Consider the following 16,843-nt stretch of genomic DNA (forward strand, 5'->3'; position numbering starts at 1 on the left):
AAAGAGACACCACTCGACAACAACCACGGGAATAGATCGAAGTCGGAAATGGAATCTCTACCTACAATGCCCTGCTCATGCATGTTTTCTACTCATTTGGCAAAGAAATTGTGCTAGTTCGAGAAATTGTGAAATTGTGCGAGAACGACAACCGAAAAAGATTGATGCGTCGATGGGGCTCTACCATTTTAAGACTACAGCCAAGTCTAATAATTGGGAATGTGGACACGATTGAAAGCGAATCGGGTATTTGCATGGTTGGAAATCGATGCTCTAACTAAGTCATTTGTTGGAATTGCCTGCCTGATGTCTATCGTACACCATTTAGAAAAGAGTTTGGAAGTGGGAGGTGGTATTGAACCGCCGCGAACCACTTTTAGTCAGAGTGTGATGTTGGAAAGATAAAACTATAATAAATTTGGCGCTGAACTGAGACCGCTGAATATGCGGGCGCTTTTGCGGGGACTAGACGACAAGGTCTGTTTGCACAATGGTCTTTTGCAACCAGCCACGGGAACCCACAACGGAGGTAACCGAACCAAGAGCTAACATGGCGTAGGTTTCAAACGATATAGCCGGGATTACATTGGGAGCTGATATTGCGCCTAGCACAACTGGAGGCGTTAGTTGCGGATACTGCAAAATCCTGGAAAGGATCATTTGGTAGTTCAATACACTTTGAAACTGGAACCATGATCCATCGTCACAGGACCTGAAAAGCTTGTAGCCTACAATCCGAGTACCGGTACCTTGTAAAACAGGGGCGTGCAACATTTTCTGTCGGTGGGCCATCTACCAACTTCAAACATCTAGCTGCATCACACAAGAAATTTTTCAACGAATAATAAATAAAAAAACGACAACGAATAAAAAAAATTCATACAATGCAAAATTTTATTTATTTAACATTTTAGTGGGACACTTGAAATTTTGATTTCTTGCATAGTTTGTTAACATCAACTTTGACAGAAGTTGTAGCGACTCTTAACTTGCTGGCAAAATCTTCATCAGTCAGCTGACATCTTCTTTTGGTGAGCTTAATTTCAGAGAAAAATTGTATACAGCAGTAGATGCTACCAAGGAGAGAACATTCGGAGTCAACGCTCTCACCGTAATATAAGCTCTTATGGATAAGAGACTCCTGGCATGAAATGGTTTTTGCTTTTAAAACAAACTACAGCAAATTCGAGTCACAATTATCAAAAGATTGGGTAGATTTGTACTTATCGAAGTTTCAAGAGTACATGTTTCATTCAAATATTCATCTCTCCAGAAAATATTGATTAACTTTTTCATTGTCTCATTTGTTAATACCTCCACACATAATAGCAATAAACGAAACAAAATGAGCGAAAAAATAACTATTCTTTCAATATTAGTATTGATGGCTATAACTTCATCCACGCACCATCTCCCTCTAAATTATGTGGTGTTAGTGCATTCAATAAAAATATTTTTGCTTTTGCTGAAATCATAGAGATATCCTAACAATATCCTAACTGAGAGAATTTGTGACTATAGAAACCTTAACACCAGAAATGCAGTTGATGAATTAGTAATTGGTATCATATATAAACATCCACGCAATGACATTCCGGATATATTCGAATCATGCCTGGTCAAATCGGCTAAGAAAAATTTTCTCATTGTTTGGGACTGTAAATTTAATTTATTCTCAGCACCTCATGATATTCAAGTTGCAAACTGTATTAATATGCTTGTGCCGCACAATGTTGTTTTTATAATAGCGTATGTGATTTTAAGCAATATTTTCGTAATCATGTGAGTAAATCCATTTTTATGAATTCGGCTACCGAATCTGATTCAGTATTGGAAATACTAAATTTGGCGGAAACAAAGGCAATGGAGACGGACAACATTCCACTTCGCTCCCTCGAATTTTCCGCAGATCTGTCTGTGCCAATTTTAACGAAATTGTCCAATTTCTCACTTTTCTTGGAATTTTTCTTTAATCTTTTAAAGTGGCTAGAATATTCCCAATATTTAAATCTGATCATTTAAAACTCGTTTCCAATCATAGGCCAATTTCAATCCTCTCTTCAATCTACAAGATATTTGAACGTCTAATTAGGCCTATCATTTTATTGCGAAACATGATGTAATAAACAAACAACAATTAGATTTTCAAAATAAGCATTCTATGTCACATGCAATTTTAGATACCATCTCCCATATCTATGACAAATTAGGAAAGAACGAATTTGTTAATGCAATATATTTAAGTCTGGCATTATGGTATCAGGGGATCGAATAAACTAGTTGTTTAGTGATATAAGTTATAACTCGATAAGTTCAAGTAGTAAATCACTGCTGCTGTATCTCACCTGGAACTCATAGGTCCACACAAGGGTCAAATTCCGTAAACACAATTGTGAACTTCTCGGTAACAATTTTAGCTATAATGATGGTTGTGGTATTGTTTCGTTCGAAAATTAAACAAGAAAACGATGAAACTAATCACCATATTTATTCAGGTATAACGCCCAAAATTCTGCACTGATTGTGAATTAAAATTCAACTGTACGCATTATACAAATAGTGTAGCGTGCTGTTGCTCGATAGACACAATTGCGTAGTTCTTCCTTTCTATACTGAGCAGAAAAAAGTGGGAAATTTTTCTTTATACCAATTTTCAATCAAAAACTAATACCGCGCGTTATACACGAATAAATACGGTAGTCGTAACTCGTAATTAGTGATTAACTCTATACTAGATACACTAGCACTCACGTCAAGGTTGTTTTCTTCTTTTTTGGAGGGGGATTTGGGCCCCTAAGGTTTAAAATAATATTGGAGACGCGCTTTTTAGCGTCATCTCGCGGAATATACCTCTAACATACACTCTTAACAAGCTTTGAGTGACGCTCTTCAAACCAGGGTGAAGTTATGAATATCTGGGTATATATATAGATAGTCAAAAGAAAATGGGATATTCGAATATCGAACTCGGCTGCTAAGTTACCCAATGTTCAAGGTTCGGTATTTTATACCAGTAACGACTTTACGAATAGTTTACCACTCTCTGTTGGCGCAGAGCCTTGATTATGACCGAACTGTGGAGCAGGGACCCTGCCCACAGATGGTGTATGAATAGGCCGATAACAAATACTTTTGACGACCAAGGTTGCACTCTCAAAAAATGTGCGCACTATCAGCAAAAGATGTTCCTTTTCTTTTGGGGTGTTTCAAACAGTATGAAACAATACGGTTTTCTGAAAATAACATAAAACAAATAAATACACTGACACAAAATAACATTGGACCAATATTATAACAGTGGGCGTATACTAATAGTAATCAAAAAGCAAATACATACCTATGCATAAGTTGGATTAGAAAATTTATATAGTATAAACTTAGCTGACGTTCGTCCTCAAGGGCCATCAAGCAGTAACTTGAACTTTAAATCACAATAACTTGACTGAGCCTTTTAGAAAATGGCACATTGACCACTGTGAGGAAAATTTATAATACACTGTTTAACCTTTTAGTACAAATACATCACATTTCACCCTATAAACCCATAACAAAAATAACATTTTCACGCCAATGCCTAAACAACTCATCCGCCAGAAACTTCCAGAACCCTTCAACATGTGGTTCCTTGACGTCACTTCCACAAAGTATTTGTGGTGCAATAACACGATATTCGATAAATTGGTCCATAACGCGCCAACTAGCGAAAGAAGCTAGCTGCAGTAAAGAGTATTGGCGGTTACACTCTCTGTTCCAGTCTCATATTCAATGTGGCAATATTGCATGGGGCCCAGTGGATAGAACTTCATTAGATCAAATCTGCAAAATAAAGCCATCCGTGCCGTCCATGGTAGTGGGCCTCACGATCAACCTAATCCTATCTACTACCAACTTTAAACTATTAACTAATTCACCAACTGTACATCGCATTGGAATATGATAGAATGCAGTGCAGACAGGACCGGATTTATCTTTAGGCAATGTAAGCTTGATCCCAGTGGCCTCAATATTAAATTTACAACTATTATTTATTTTCAAGTTGATTTTGAAGGCTTGTTCCAGAATTCAACCGGATTAATAGAAAGAAACTAAAATCACATACTTGTCTTTGCCTGGGTTTACGTTTACCATTTGAGTCTCAGTTGCCCAATCAAATGGATCTAATATCAGATGTTGAATTCCATTTTAGGAAATAAAAAGAAGTTATGTAACAAAACTCACACAACCCTTGAGCGAAGGCGGGAATTATGCAATCAGCTTTTTCCCATGAATCGTTGATTAAAAATATCATGTAGGAAGTGAATTGGGCTTCGACATTGTTTCAGTCAAATAACATGCGCTATTAGCAACGAGTAGTAACAAGAATAGAAATTCACAGTAATATACTCGATACATCATGGACGTTTGAACCCACAGACTAGACATTCTTAAAATATCGTAATAGGAGGCTTGTTTATCAGAATTTGGTTTACTTCGTGTTCGAAGCTGGAGTCGGGAAAGAGGGTCAAAAATTTGGCTAAGCCGGAGTCGGCGGTCGTTTTTTAATTGGCTTGGACTTTGCAGTTGTGAATTTTATCTTCCACAGTCCCACAGTCATGATTTCTGGCATAAGAATAGTAATTTGCACTGGGCAAATTTTGTCTTCTGGCGACAGTATTTCAAGTTATCATCACTTTTTACTCCTGCTCTTCTTTCGCTTTCAACCATCGAAGTAACGTTGCGGATGACAAAGGAACTACGTATAAGACACAGGTCAAGGAACAAGTAACGCCAACACACTCAAAAATAGTCTCAATAATATCAAAAATCAAGCAGCACATTAGGTCTTATTATTATTATATTACCGGTAATAGATTTGCTTGGCTATGATATAAAATATTCCATGATGCAAGAATGTATATAGACTATAAAATCATTTGTCACTAGTCATTTTGATATAATATTAATGCCCGATATAACACTACATCTGTAGTTTTTGTTCTCAGAAGTTATGGTTCGAACCTCGAATGTATGAGTTATTCCCTTTAATTAATAAAACTTGTTCAAAGTTTGTTAGAATACAAAGGCATGAAAAAATGTTAAAATTTTAATTTGAAAAAAAAAGAGTTTTGCGCAGATGATATTTCACAAGGACCAAATTTCCATTAACTTCATATTTATACCGTTCGTTAACAAAACTGCTCATCCTAGATATGTGTAGTAGGATTTATGTCAAAATCATCAGCGTTCCTCGGATTGTTAACCAATTTCAATCCGTCGTACTCAGTGATATGAATATAGAACTCGTTTCTCTTAAATCCCAATACATATTCCTTATGTCGCAAAAGATTCTTTCCCTGACTATCGTCATAAATTAAATCGTAAAGTTTTGATTTCCAGCTGTCTGTAGTAAGACGTAGTCTTTTACGATGGTTATGAGTCAGATAATATAACTTGCTTTCTTTTTCTGTTGCTAGAAGAAAAGCATTTGTATTGGAATTAGTGATCTTCTGCCATGTCTGTGGTACGTGTAAGGTTCTCATGTGCACACGTTCTCCCTCGTCGCTTGTGAGCCACCTTCCAGTAGAACTTGTGTGTACTGTAACATGTTGATAAATCCATTCATTTCCCGCGTGCCTTGTATTGGTTTGCCGTCGGAAGAAACATAACGTGTCCATCATTTTTACTAATATTTTTCTTTATCATTCTAGTCATACACAGAACAGATAAACATAAGAGATCCGCGTGTCATATCAATTTGATACATACAGTTTTCTAGTTCCGCTATGGTAAGAAGTTACTTGCCAAAACTATGTAGATTTATTTTAAATGCAAAATCTGTTTCACGGAGTTTTACTGTCATCACACATTCTTACTTTCAAAAGTGCGCTGAATGGCAATATTCTTGTTTTCCTTTCGAGATAATGAAAAAAATCCTGCAACCTCAAAGGTTCTGGATCAAAAGTTAATTTCAATATATTAAAACCGTCGTCAGCGACCATTATAACACAAGAACCATGATCCTCATTGTGGGAATTCCCTTTGGGACATATTGAAGGCGATACGTAATAGACGTACAAAACGAAATTATTTTAGGAGGGCAACCATTTTAAAAGATTGGCTTATCAAATATTTGGATTTATCTTGCGGATTAAATAATGTATATATTGGAGAGCATCCGTTTTATCTCTTGCCGACGCCTAAACCTCACAAAATAACAGCTACCTAATTCAAATACTACATAGATTTCTACTATCAAAAATATCCAAGACGTACTTTGGTAAATTGTCAAGCATATAATGCGATACTGAATATTAGAAGCCTCGCAAAAATAAACCCTGCTAGTTCAAAACATTTTTGTCATACAGTGGACGGTTGCTAATTTCCAGCTATTCATCTATTGGTTACTGTCTTGTGTAGATTATCATGATCATCAGAACCAATGATTGTTGGTGGGACGAATCTTCAGTTAAATACCGCAGTAATACTTCGGTTCAGTATTTGGAAATTGAAATATTTTCAGTGTTTTGATATACTCGGATGATTTACATCATACTGATTATTTATAGCGATAAAATTGGCTGGAATTCAAATATATATGTCCTGCAAATATAGTAGAATTTTACTAATAACAAACTGAAGAACTAGCTAACGAACTAACATATAACATCAACTTACAGTAAAAACTGCAATCCATTTTCGCACGCCATTCGAAGCATATATATATATATTTATATAGGAGTTTTACACATACCCTAACTGATACTAATATTGCTTTACGAAGAAATAATGAAAATTATAAACAATAATATGCAATTCAGTGTCAGAAAACCCTATAGCCGTTGACTTAAATTACTTCCAATAATAATATCATTATTTGAAACTCGATGATAATATATTCTGGGGGGCCTTGAAATGGAAAATTCCATCACGTTGTATTAGCAATATTAGTCAAAGTAACTATTGCCAACACCCTAATAAAAATCTACTATAACTCGCACTCCGGCTGTTTAGCAAAGGTATAAATTCCGAGCGGTCTGCGATAAATATGTCATATATTTATAAGGAAATTTCTACGGAAAGTATCAACTTGCAAGTGGCCTTGCATTTTTGAGTCACATGAACTTGAGTGGCCTACACAGTGGACAAACTAATTTTATATTATTTTTTGACCGCGGCCGAGCCATGGCGGAAAGTTGACATTATGATGCTACATTCGGCTATCTGCCTAGTTTACACAAAAATCTCGTTCACTATCTCACTTTTAGTTTTATACCCAGACATTTAAACCTTGTTGACTTTTACAAAGACGAGCGAAAATATTCAGAGGAATTATTCGAACACCGAAGCGCGAAACTTTTTTGAAAGATAATTCACGGAGGAACGCTTTGCACACTTTTGGACTGTGACATCTGATCTAAAACGTCACCAAAAGCCTAAGACCATTTAAGCTATTTGTAAAATACGGAAACATCTCATTCTAGTAAACAAAACCCAAAACAAGTCAAATTTTGCTTGTTATTATCGCGCAGCCAATGAAATGAACTCATTTTTAAAACTAATCAAACTATCACTAATCAATTGAGAATACTCCCTTAGCCTCGCACTGACAAGACATCTAACGTTAGCTGCAGAGATTTTCAACCTTTCGGAACACTTCATATATATATATCATAAATGAATGCGGAACACCGGATGAAAATTTCATGTTTTTTCGAAATAATCGATCCAATTACCTAATAATCATTTCAATTCTTATCCGTTTTAGCATAGAAAAGAAATAGCGAAAAGACCAATAGCTCGTCGATTCAAGTTGGAAAAAAGACCCAGGGCTCTAGTCTAAGAGTACCAAGAATCCAAGGCTACAAAGAGTACATTAAATCACACATGTACAAACATATTACAAATGTTCTATTATGCCAGAGATTGAAAAAAAACACAAATAGGCTATCTTCTTCAACAGTAGGCTAATTACGTTCTCAAGTTTTTGAGTGTCTGTTTTTCTTTTCAAATATCTATCCATCCTGACTAGATTAATTGATATAACTTAACGTTGGCTAACTTATTCCATACACGACATGGACTGGAAACCGGATGAGAGGCCGTGGTTCGTCATATAATTAAGTCATATAATTATCGGCTTTCCTCTCCCCCTGGATAAATATGTAAATCATATCCTATCCTAACGTCAATTGCCTACTACTGAAATATCTCAGTGGTGAACCTAACTTCTGTTATGATGTCATAAAACCTAAAGGATATTCTGGTGTTCAGAGTTCGCACAAATGATTCTAATTATCACGCAACTGGCTCATTAAACATGTGCCGGTATGCATACAATGCAAGGTTGCTGTAGCAAGAGTAAAGATAACTATCCCACAGTCCTAAGTGATTCAAGAGTCTTGCAGTGAGTCTTAGTGTGCAGCAAGACTCTTGAATCACTTATTAAATTAATTTAACTTCTGCTCTTTTCAAATCTTAGTTGGGGCTCTTCTGATTCTGTAGACTAATAGACCAATGACATTAAACAACATGATAGGCAACTCTGACGTCACTCCATAAGACTATACGCGAAAGATTGTATTTCATGATACGCTTCAATGCACATAGTTATCGTCGCCTTTCGAGACCGTTTCCCGTTCGCTTTTGCTTCTCGGCGCCTTCTTTACGTGTAGTATCTGCCTTTTTGCGCCTGTGACGAAAGAAAATAATCATTATATCTAAGAAGTTTTGCTCACTTGGAAAGCTGGAATGACAGACAAGCTAGCTGTAAAGAGTAATTCTGGACATCATAGACGTTTTTATTTTATCAGAGAAGATTACAAACGCAATAGGGCAAAGATTTGTGTGGAACACTTTGCAGATAATGACAATGTTCAAAGTTACTAGTTTTAATGTTTGTACTTAAACATTGAAATTTTATTTAAAGTGGGTGTCTTACAAAACAACAGACTTCTCTTAACGGTGCTGTGATACAATTCCATAACACAAAGTTTGCACCCATCGAACTTGCTTTAGTAGGTGAATTTATTAGACATATTACATATTCAGTTTATCGTAGGTAACATTGATGGTACATAATGCCTCGTAGATGTGTTTGTGTCTGAATTTAGAAATTTAGCTCATAGCCCACTAATTAGTATTATCGTCTATGCAGGAGGTTGCAGGGCTGAATTCAACTTGCAGCCTTACCGATCACCTGATGATGCTCATTTAGTTTGGCTCGAGCAAGTCTTCTTGAAAGACTTGTGTGAATGGAAACTACCTATATCTTTTGCCTTCCTCCGATTTTAGAAGACAAATTTAATCTGAGGAATTTTGCATATAGTTCTCATTGATTGTTGGCTGTTTATATTTTCTATTAATTGTGAATTCTGATTATAACAGAGAGTTAAAAAAATTTTTACGTAATTTACTGGCACCTTTTTCTTGTCAATACTCCAAGCTGAGGTAATAAACAAGACAATACATTTATGTCACCTGGAAGTATGCACACTAAATATGCACACTAATTAAAAGTTTGACACATTGAGATAATACATCGCGACAGCAAATACAAGTTACAATACAAGTCATACAATATGCCGCATCGCATTTTGGAAATTGTAAAAAGGGCCGCAAACAGTTTTTGATAATGTATACCTAAAAGATAGTTTTAGTTTGTGACATATATTGTGATGCAATTAAACAGTTGGATTAAGTTCTATTATTTTCTCTAATTTCAAATGCAATTACATTTTAATATTTGCATTCCACTATTATTGCAAGTTACTGTATTTATCACAAAAAAAATCATAAAATTCTATGTACAACCATCAAAATCATTTTTGAACAAGCTTTGGATAAGGAAAGAATAATACATACACTAAGAATGACTTAATCTAAATATATGGACCTCAAATTAACAAAAATGCTATATTTACTCAATTACATTTGCCCTGACGTTTGGCATCTTTTTTGTGTCACCAGCATACTAAGGCCAGGCTGAAATGATTTTATAGTACCAACTCTTATAGTAACTAACAAGGTCACATGATCATGGGTTAATATGGATCTGTGAGAATGTTTAATCAATTCCAGTAATGCAAGAAAGCGTAAAGATCAGTAAAAAAACAAATGACAGATTTTTTTGACAAGAAATTTTGCGCCACATTGCGTGGCATTGAGTTGCTTGAATTATTGTTGATATTGATTTTTAGTAAACTAAGTCGTTGTTATACAAACACATGGAAATTTTCTGTTCGAAGTTGGTCTTTGAATTTGTCATATTGACTGCTGAGTTTATTGTGTTATTTCATTGTACTGATGGAAATATGACAAAACAAAAACAATGTGCTTCGGAATTTTGAGAAATGCAGAAATATTGTAAATCCCATTTTTCTTCGAAAATGCCACCTTCTTCATAAACTTTGCGTTTAATTTACCCACTCAAATGTTTTATTCAAGTATTCTTTTGCTAGCTTGATGTGTAAATTCTTAATTGGGTCAAAATGTGAAAAATAAAAATAATTTACCAAAACTACTTTCAGTAAATTGTTTTTTGCGCAAATAATCAATTTCACTTTAAAAAATTGGAAAAATCTTTTACATTTAGATAAAAAAAAAACTTTCAAAAAACTATTACAATTATTGTTTAGCGTTCGAGGGCCGCACTGAAAGTTCTCTGGGGCCGCGAGTTTGACATCCCTGTTCTATATTTAAGTTGTCCAAAATATTGAACAGTATATTATCATGAATCATGATTATACCCTTCCCTGAATTTCTTCTATAGTACTACCAAAGTTTGATGGAACTAATTCTAACACAGGTGTAGTGAGTGACCCATAATCTACATTTCCAAAGCTGTTTCAATTATGTCTGGCGTGTTTTGTGCCTTTTTACAAATAAGGCCCATACACAACTCTACCGGGGGGGTCAAATGTCTTTGCATGCCTTCATCGGTTGTTCCTCTATTGCAAACATTTATGGAGTACTCTAATTGTATTTCTTGGAATCACACTGTCACTGATACTTTGCCAGACTTCTGATATCTCCCCGTCTGCTACAGTTGTCCTGTGAATAAATAATGGGAAATTGAGGTTAGACGAATAGTTGAAAGTTTTGCTTTATGTCGACTTAATTTTTTGATTGATATTCTTACTATTTTTGCTATTGCCTCTTGTGCTGCAGGAATCTCACAATGCTTATACAGGTTTGTCCACAACATTCACATCTGAAGAAAGAGAGGATATTTATTAATTTTCGTCAAGAATATTTAAAGCAGTCTATATGATTTAGAATGGAAAAGTTAATAAATCCAATATCTCATGTTAAATTTAAAAAATGTTTTACTGAATTTGGTATATAAACCAACTAATGAAGGGGTTTAGTCCAAAAATTACAGGCATTCGTGGCTTCATATACTTGAGAGATCATACTATACAATATAGACAATTTCACCGGTATGGGTGAAATGTTAGGTGAACTTATTAACCCTTTGAATCAATACGCAAATAGAAGTGATTGAGCAATAGTATGTTACAGCAATCCGTATATATCCTCATTGGTTAGAAAAATCTAAATGGAGGTGCATGAACTATTTGAAATCATAGAGGGTGAGTAAATATGCAATTTCGGCAAATGGGCAACTACGTACCGTACTGAATTAATAACTTTGTAGTATTTGAAAAAGCTGGCTTTCCCACATGCACTTAACAGTGCGATGCCCGGGTGTGATATACAACAATAGTATTTATCTTACCTTTTTCCGATTTCTTTTTAACTCAACTTTCCAAAATATCATTAAAATCGACAACAACTGTCAAAGCAGGAACGAACACCATTCGTGCTATGACTTGAAAGCAGCACACATCCGCTCGTTCTCGTCTCGTCAAGTATGTGCATTGGAGCGTGTTATCGAATACGATCTTCGGCTAAAAATGCCGGAGTTGCGCATCATGTTGTTTAATGTCATTGAATAGACTAAGTGTTTATTTTGTCAATACCGGTATCTTCCTGGTGTACTGATTATGGGAATTAAGCTAAACTTAATAACCTATATTATTATTAGGTGGGCATAAATTGATTCCTTGAAGCCTAGCTTCACTTTAGTTGGTGTTATTTATTCAGTTCGTATCAGCTAGTTTATATTGACTTATTAAAACAGATTACACCAAGCACGCGAGTTTGCGGCAACCATTTCAGACCCGAAGACATTTATGAGACGCCTTCTGGTCGACGCCGTTTGCACCACAACTCAGTTCCATCAAAATTTAGTTGGACAAAGTTAATTGCAGAGAGACCACTGCCAAATAGACTGAGGTAAAACAGAATATATCATTTTTTAAGTTAGACTATACCACCATACTAGTATCAAACCAAAATTTAAATTAACCAATTTGAAAAAATATTTTGACCCAAAGTCTAGAATATCTGGGTAGTCCAACATTGTCGGCTCCGCGGGCCACAAAATAATTTTTTCCTTGTTCGCGGGCCACAATAGTGCCAAGAATAGGTAAACAGTGCAATACAAAACAAACACTTTTTATTGTGCAAACACATAGTCATAAGACATAGCCTGCTCTGGCTAATAGAATCCGCATTCGATTCTTAGTTTTCTATGATGCCTATATTGTTAGCATATATTCTCGACCAAAAAGATAGAAAGCCAAATACTAATTTAGACTACCAAGCACATCATTTAACTTCGCTAGTTGCCTCACAGCTAGCCATAACACTAGTCAATTCAGTGCCATTAGAGATGTAACGATATGTAAAAATATCTTTCTGATTAATTTTATTACGAAATGCGATTTTTTGATTCTCTCCGAATGTGATGCGGGCCACAGATAATGGAGCGGCGGGCCTGGGTTTGGACCACCCTGGTCCAGATTCAACTCATTTGGAAAAAATGACTCAAATCTTTTTGTGAGTACACAAACTTTCAGCAACACTGAAACGCGCAAAAATACAATTTTGTTTTTGATTTACACATATACATGCGATGCAGAGGATTCAATACTTGAAGCAGTAATTTGGGTACAATATGACTTTTCACGATATCTGGTTCGTCATATAATTGAGCCGTCTTATCATCCTTCCTTTTCCCAGGATGAATATGTGATTTCTTTGCTAATGAATTTCATTATATTTGTTCAGAACCACTGATGCCACTGTACCAAGCAGTCGAACCAGCAGTCTGAGTTTTAATCACACTAATCCTACTCAAGTGGTTCACAACTACTGCATTGTAGTGAAAACAGCTGAAGAAAAACTTGAGCAAGCTTTGAAAGAAATTGAGAATTTAAAAACTCAAGTTTCAAAGCTGTCAAGCTCCATGATTAAATATTATACTGACTTTAGTTCTTATTGTTTATTGATTGACTTTTTCAACATATTGTTGGACTGTGCTTTTAACACTATGGTCTGCTGTAAGCGAAGAAGTTAGTAATGGAAGTAGCGATTTTTTAGACCACCCCTGTAAGAAGCGATCGCTTCCACTGGCTGATGAACTGTTTTTATTTTTGTGTCGTCTGAGACATGGCTTTGATAAGATCCATCTTAGTGATGTTTTTTGCATATCACAATCCACTGTCTCTCGGATAGTTATCACATGGGCTAGTTTTCTTTATTTTACCTTGGCGTCTATCCCAATTTGGCCTACTCGTGAGCAGGTTTATGAAAATATGCCACAGTGTTTCAAAAACCAAGGTTATGGATCTACACGCATAGTCCTTGACTGTTGTAAATTTTTTTGCCAGTCACCATCTTCACTCATGCTCCAAAGTGAGTTTTTCTCATTTTATAAAAACCATACAACATTAAAATGTTTATTGGGTATTGCTCCCCATGGTCCAATAACTTTTGTCAGTTTATTATTTTGTAGTAGTATATCAGACAGTGAAATAACCCGGAGATCTGGAATTTTGAGTTTGCTTGAAAGAGGGGATTCCGTAATGTGCGACAAAGGATTCGCCATCAGGAGTCACTTGGAAGTTAAAGGTGAGAGGCATTGCGGTCCAGCAAGATTGCTTCACTTAGAGTCCACGTAGAACGAGCAATCAGAAGGGTGAAAGAATATCAGTTATTCAAAGGCAGAATACCACTGAGTATGCTAGGAACAGTTAATCAACTATGGACTGTTGCTTGCTTATTAACCAACTTCAGCGGTCCTTTGTTTTAGAAGTAGGTATTTAGTTTTATTTTTGAGTTTTAGTTTGTTTATTGTTGAATAATTATTTTGAGTTCGAGCAGTTTAGTTTATCAAATACGTTCAGGACATATTTTATGTCTCTTCAAAGATCTTAGCTTTGTTTGAATATACAGCAGATGGTGTGGGTATTACAACATTATTAGGTTAACAGTAAAAAAAGGGAAATTTCAGAAAAGCCTTTTGTACTGCCTGTTTTCAACAAATTGCACTATGGCGAATACACAAAATACTAATTTATTGAAAAATAGTTGAAAGCCCAAAGCAACTAGTTACTACATTTTAAAGCAATAAAATACATAAATGCCTAGGCGTCTTAAGTTTTTTCTCCTGATATATAATTACGCTTTAGACATTTCACAAAATGAAGAATTTTTGTCCTCAAGATGACATGTTTGATGCAACTCTATTTATGAAATGAGCATAAAAAAAAGCATTCCAGACGCATTTGTAGGTCCAGAAAATATGCATCATCAAAATATATGCGATCAATAAAACATGCACCCGAAGGTAAAAGAATAATGATATCACACCACTCGAGTCCTGTGATTCCTAAACACCCCATTATTTGAAAATAATAATCATGATTCATTTTCAATGTCCATTCCCCTTTATCATTTTTGAAAAGACAAGAAACCTTGTCAAAGTGTCAGACATTGGGCATTTGACTTCTAATAAGCCATAGCATGGGTTGCCATCGCAAGATGGGTCGTAAACTTTGCGATCTGGTGAACAACACAACCAGGGACAGGTTGAAGATATTACCAATCCACATGGGGAACACTGGCATTTTTTTATTTCCTCGTATAATTTTACTGCTTCTGGTTCCATTTGGATACCTCTTTTCATCGCTGCAGTTTGAAAAAATTTGGAAGAAGTAAGATTTGAAGCAAGGGAGTCAAAATTTGAAACACGTTTATAAATTCGGCCAAATTTGGATGCTGTAATTCTAAATTTTCGTTGTTGGTGCCAAATTGGAGAGTTATACTGATTTCGAGTCATAAATTCAATGTGTTTACAATCTTCTCTGCCCAAAGTCGGATTTTGCATCACTTTGTGTTGCATTTCTGTTAACACCGTGTTAGTCTGTGGAGACAAACTAGACAGAGGGAGAGGAGGGAATTCAAAACTTTTCTCATCACATATCTGCTGATATGCTAGAGGACTCCCAAATGGTGCTTGTCCAAAATTTGGGATTTGACGGCAAAATTGTATTTAACTGAATATTATATTGACTAAAATTTAAAAAGCTCTGCCATTGCGGGATTCTTCCAGGTTTGTTTGTGTAGAGTGCTGCGAATTGTCCTGATGGATTTCGAACATGGATTTTGAATAATAATTTTTTGGATAGGCAGCTGCTTGAATCCTTCGCTTCTTGGATGATGCCATGATTGTAATTGCATAGTGCCAGTAATAGCTGGGGGGACTTTCTTTAGTTGGAGATTGCTGAAATGCGCAGTGCAGTACAACAATGCTAAAGAATGACAGCAAATTGCTTCTCCCACTGTGCAGGAGCAAGTAGCACCCAGTACATTGACCGCCGCAAAGTTACAAATAATGAATGGGGTGGCTCGTTTTTTCTTTGTGATCGATAACATCTTGCCTTTATTAAAAAATTCTGACCATCTGGGAAAACTGTGAAAATAATAATGCATATTAGTGATAAGTTACAGCTTAATTTGCTTTCATGGTTAAATCGAAATCTAGGTGTAATGAGATTAGATAGTTAATTTATTTCAAACTCCTTCATTGTACAAAAATGCCAACAGCAGACGGAGATTCCAGGAAAGCTGTGTAATTTATAAGCTGCCCCTGCCTTATAGATCCCCTATAAAAATAAATAGGTAAATCCTGAATAGCCCATGAATAAATATACACCACAAGTCATTATTTACTGAGGTTCTTAATGCTTAAAATTATAACAGTGGTTACGGTACATGTGACATCATGTCCCGCTCGCTCAAAAATCTTACTTGTCCTACCTAACTTACCATACCTTTGTAATCGTGGATGAAAGACTCCCAGAAGTATTTGTATCCTCTCTTGGCGCTATTTCCATTCCCTGCATGCTTTTCAGCATATTCTGTAACGTCATCAAAACTAAAATCAGGAAGATATTTCAAATCGTCGCTAAAGCTACGCTCAGCCATTACACAGACAGATAAAAAAAAACGCGCAAGAGTAACAATCGCGAAGTCGTCGTCTGACGTCCTGCTCACTATCCAGTGGAGGCGCTAAAGAGGTGAATACCCTCCATTATCACGCAACTGGCTCATCCTAATTAAAACAAAATAAAATACGTATCCTCGATTTCTAGTTTGTATTATTTAATATCCTAAAAAAGGCCATTCAAAAAAATCGAAACTACAATAAAATGCAAAAATCGCGGAACAGTGGTTGAAAATGACATCGGTGGGTACCCGAGCAAACGGGGGTTTTCTATAATCCTTGTTACGTCACGAACTTTGAAATGGATTTTTCCAGGCAGTGTATTCGCATTGATACTTGATAGCTCTGCTTTTAGGGTATCGACTGATTCTATGCGTATTTGCTCTCGTGATTACTCACATATCACAACATAGCTATTTTATAATACCATACATTAATGCGTGATGCGTAAACGATGTTATCGCATATAAAAAAGAACTTGAGGAACTGAAAAACACGTTTTACAACTAA

At 35.7% G+C, this 16,843-nt stretch overlaps 1 protein-coding gene and 2 long non-coding RNA genes across 3 annotated transcripts; 1 reads left to right on the plus strand and 2 right to left on the minus strand.

The window, feature by feature from the left end:
* Positions 1 to 9,807: 9,807 nt before the first annotated feature.
* LOC144429511 (uncharacterized) lies at positions 9,808 to 11,840 on the minus strand. Its single transcript, XR_013478812.1, has 3 exons — positions 11,717 to 11,840; positions 11,117 to 11,188; positions 9,808 to 11,028 (listed from the first exon to the last, which is right to left on the minus strand). It is a non-coding gene; the product is annotated as an uncharacterized LOC144429511 (long non-coding RNA).
* A 200-nt stretch (positions 11,841 to 12,040) lies between these two features.
* Positions 12,041 to 13,162, plus strand: LOC120325841 (uncharacterized). The gene is made up of 2 exons (XR_013479036.1): positions 12,041 to 12,276; positions 13,114 to 13,162. It is a non-coding gene; the product is annotated as an uncharacterized LOC120325841 (long non-coding RNA).
* An 806-nt stretch (positions 13,163 to 13,968) lies between these two features.
* LOC144429721 (uncharacterized) lies at positions 13,969 to 16,414 on the minus strand. The gene is made up of 2 exons (XM_078117904.1): positions 16,161 to 16,414; positions 13,969 to 15,799 (listed from the first exon to the last, which is right to left on the minus strand). Exons 1-2 carry the CDS (start codon positions 16,312 to 16,314, stop codon positions 15,639 to 15,641), a joined length of 315 nt encoding a protein of 104 aa, XP_077974030.1. The 5' UTR covers positions 16,315 to 16,414; the 3' UTR covers positions 13,969 to 15,638.
* Between the last annotated feature and the right edge of the window lie 429 nt (positions 16,415 to 16,843).

Source organism: Styela clava, chromosome 11 (genome assembly GCF_964204865.1).
Source record: "Styela clava chromosome 11, kaStyClav1.hap1.2, whole genome shotgun sequence".
Lineage (NCBI taxonomy): Eukaryota > Metazoa > Chordata > Ascidiacea > Stolidobranchia > Styelidae > Styela > Styela clava.

Excerpts from the sequence above, each read along its gene's own strand:
- LOC144429721 (XM_078117904.1), bottom strand. The coding sequence starts at position 16,314 with ATGGCTGAGCGTAGCTTTAGCGACGATTTGAAATATCTTCCTGATTTT. Across the intron at positions 15,800-16,160 it reads TTTCATCCACGATTACAAAG|TTTTCCCAGATGGTCAGAAT; the intron begins GTATGGTAAGTT and ends TTATTTTCACAG.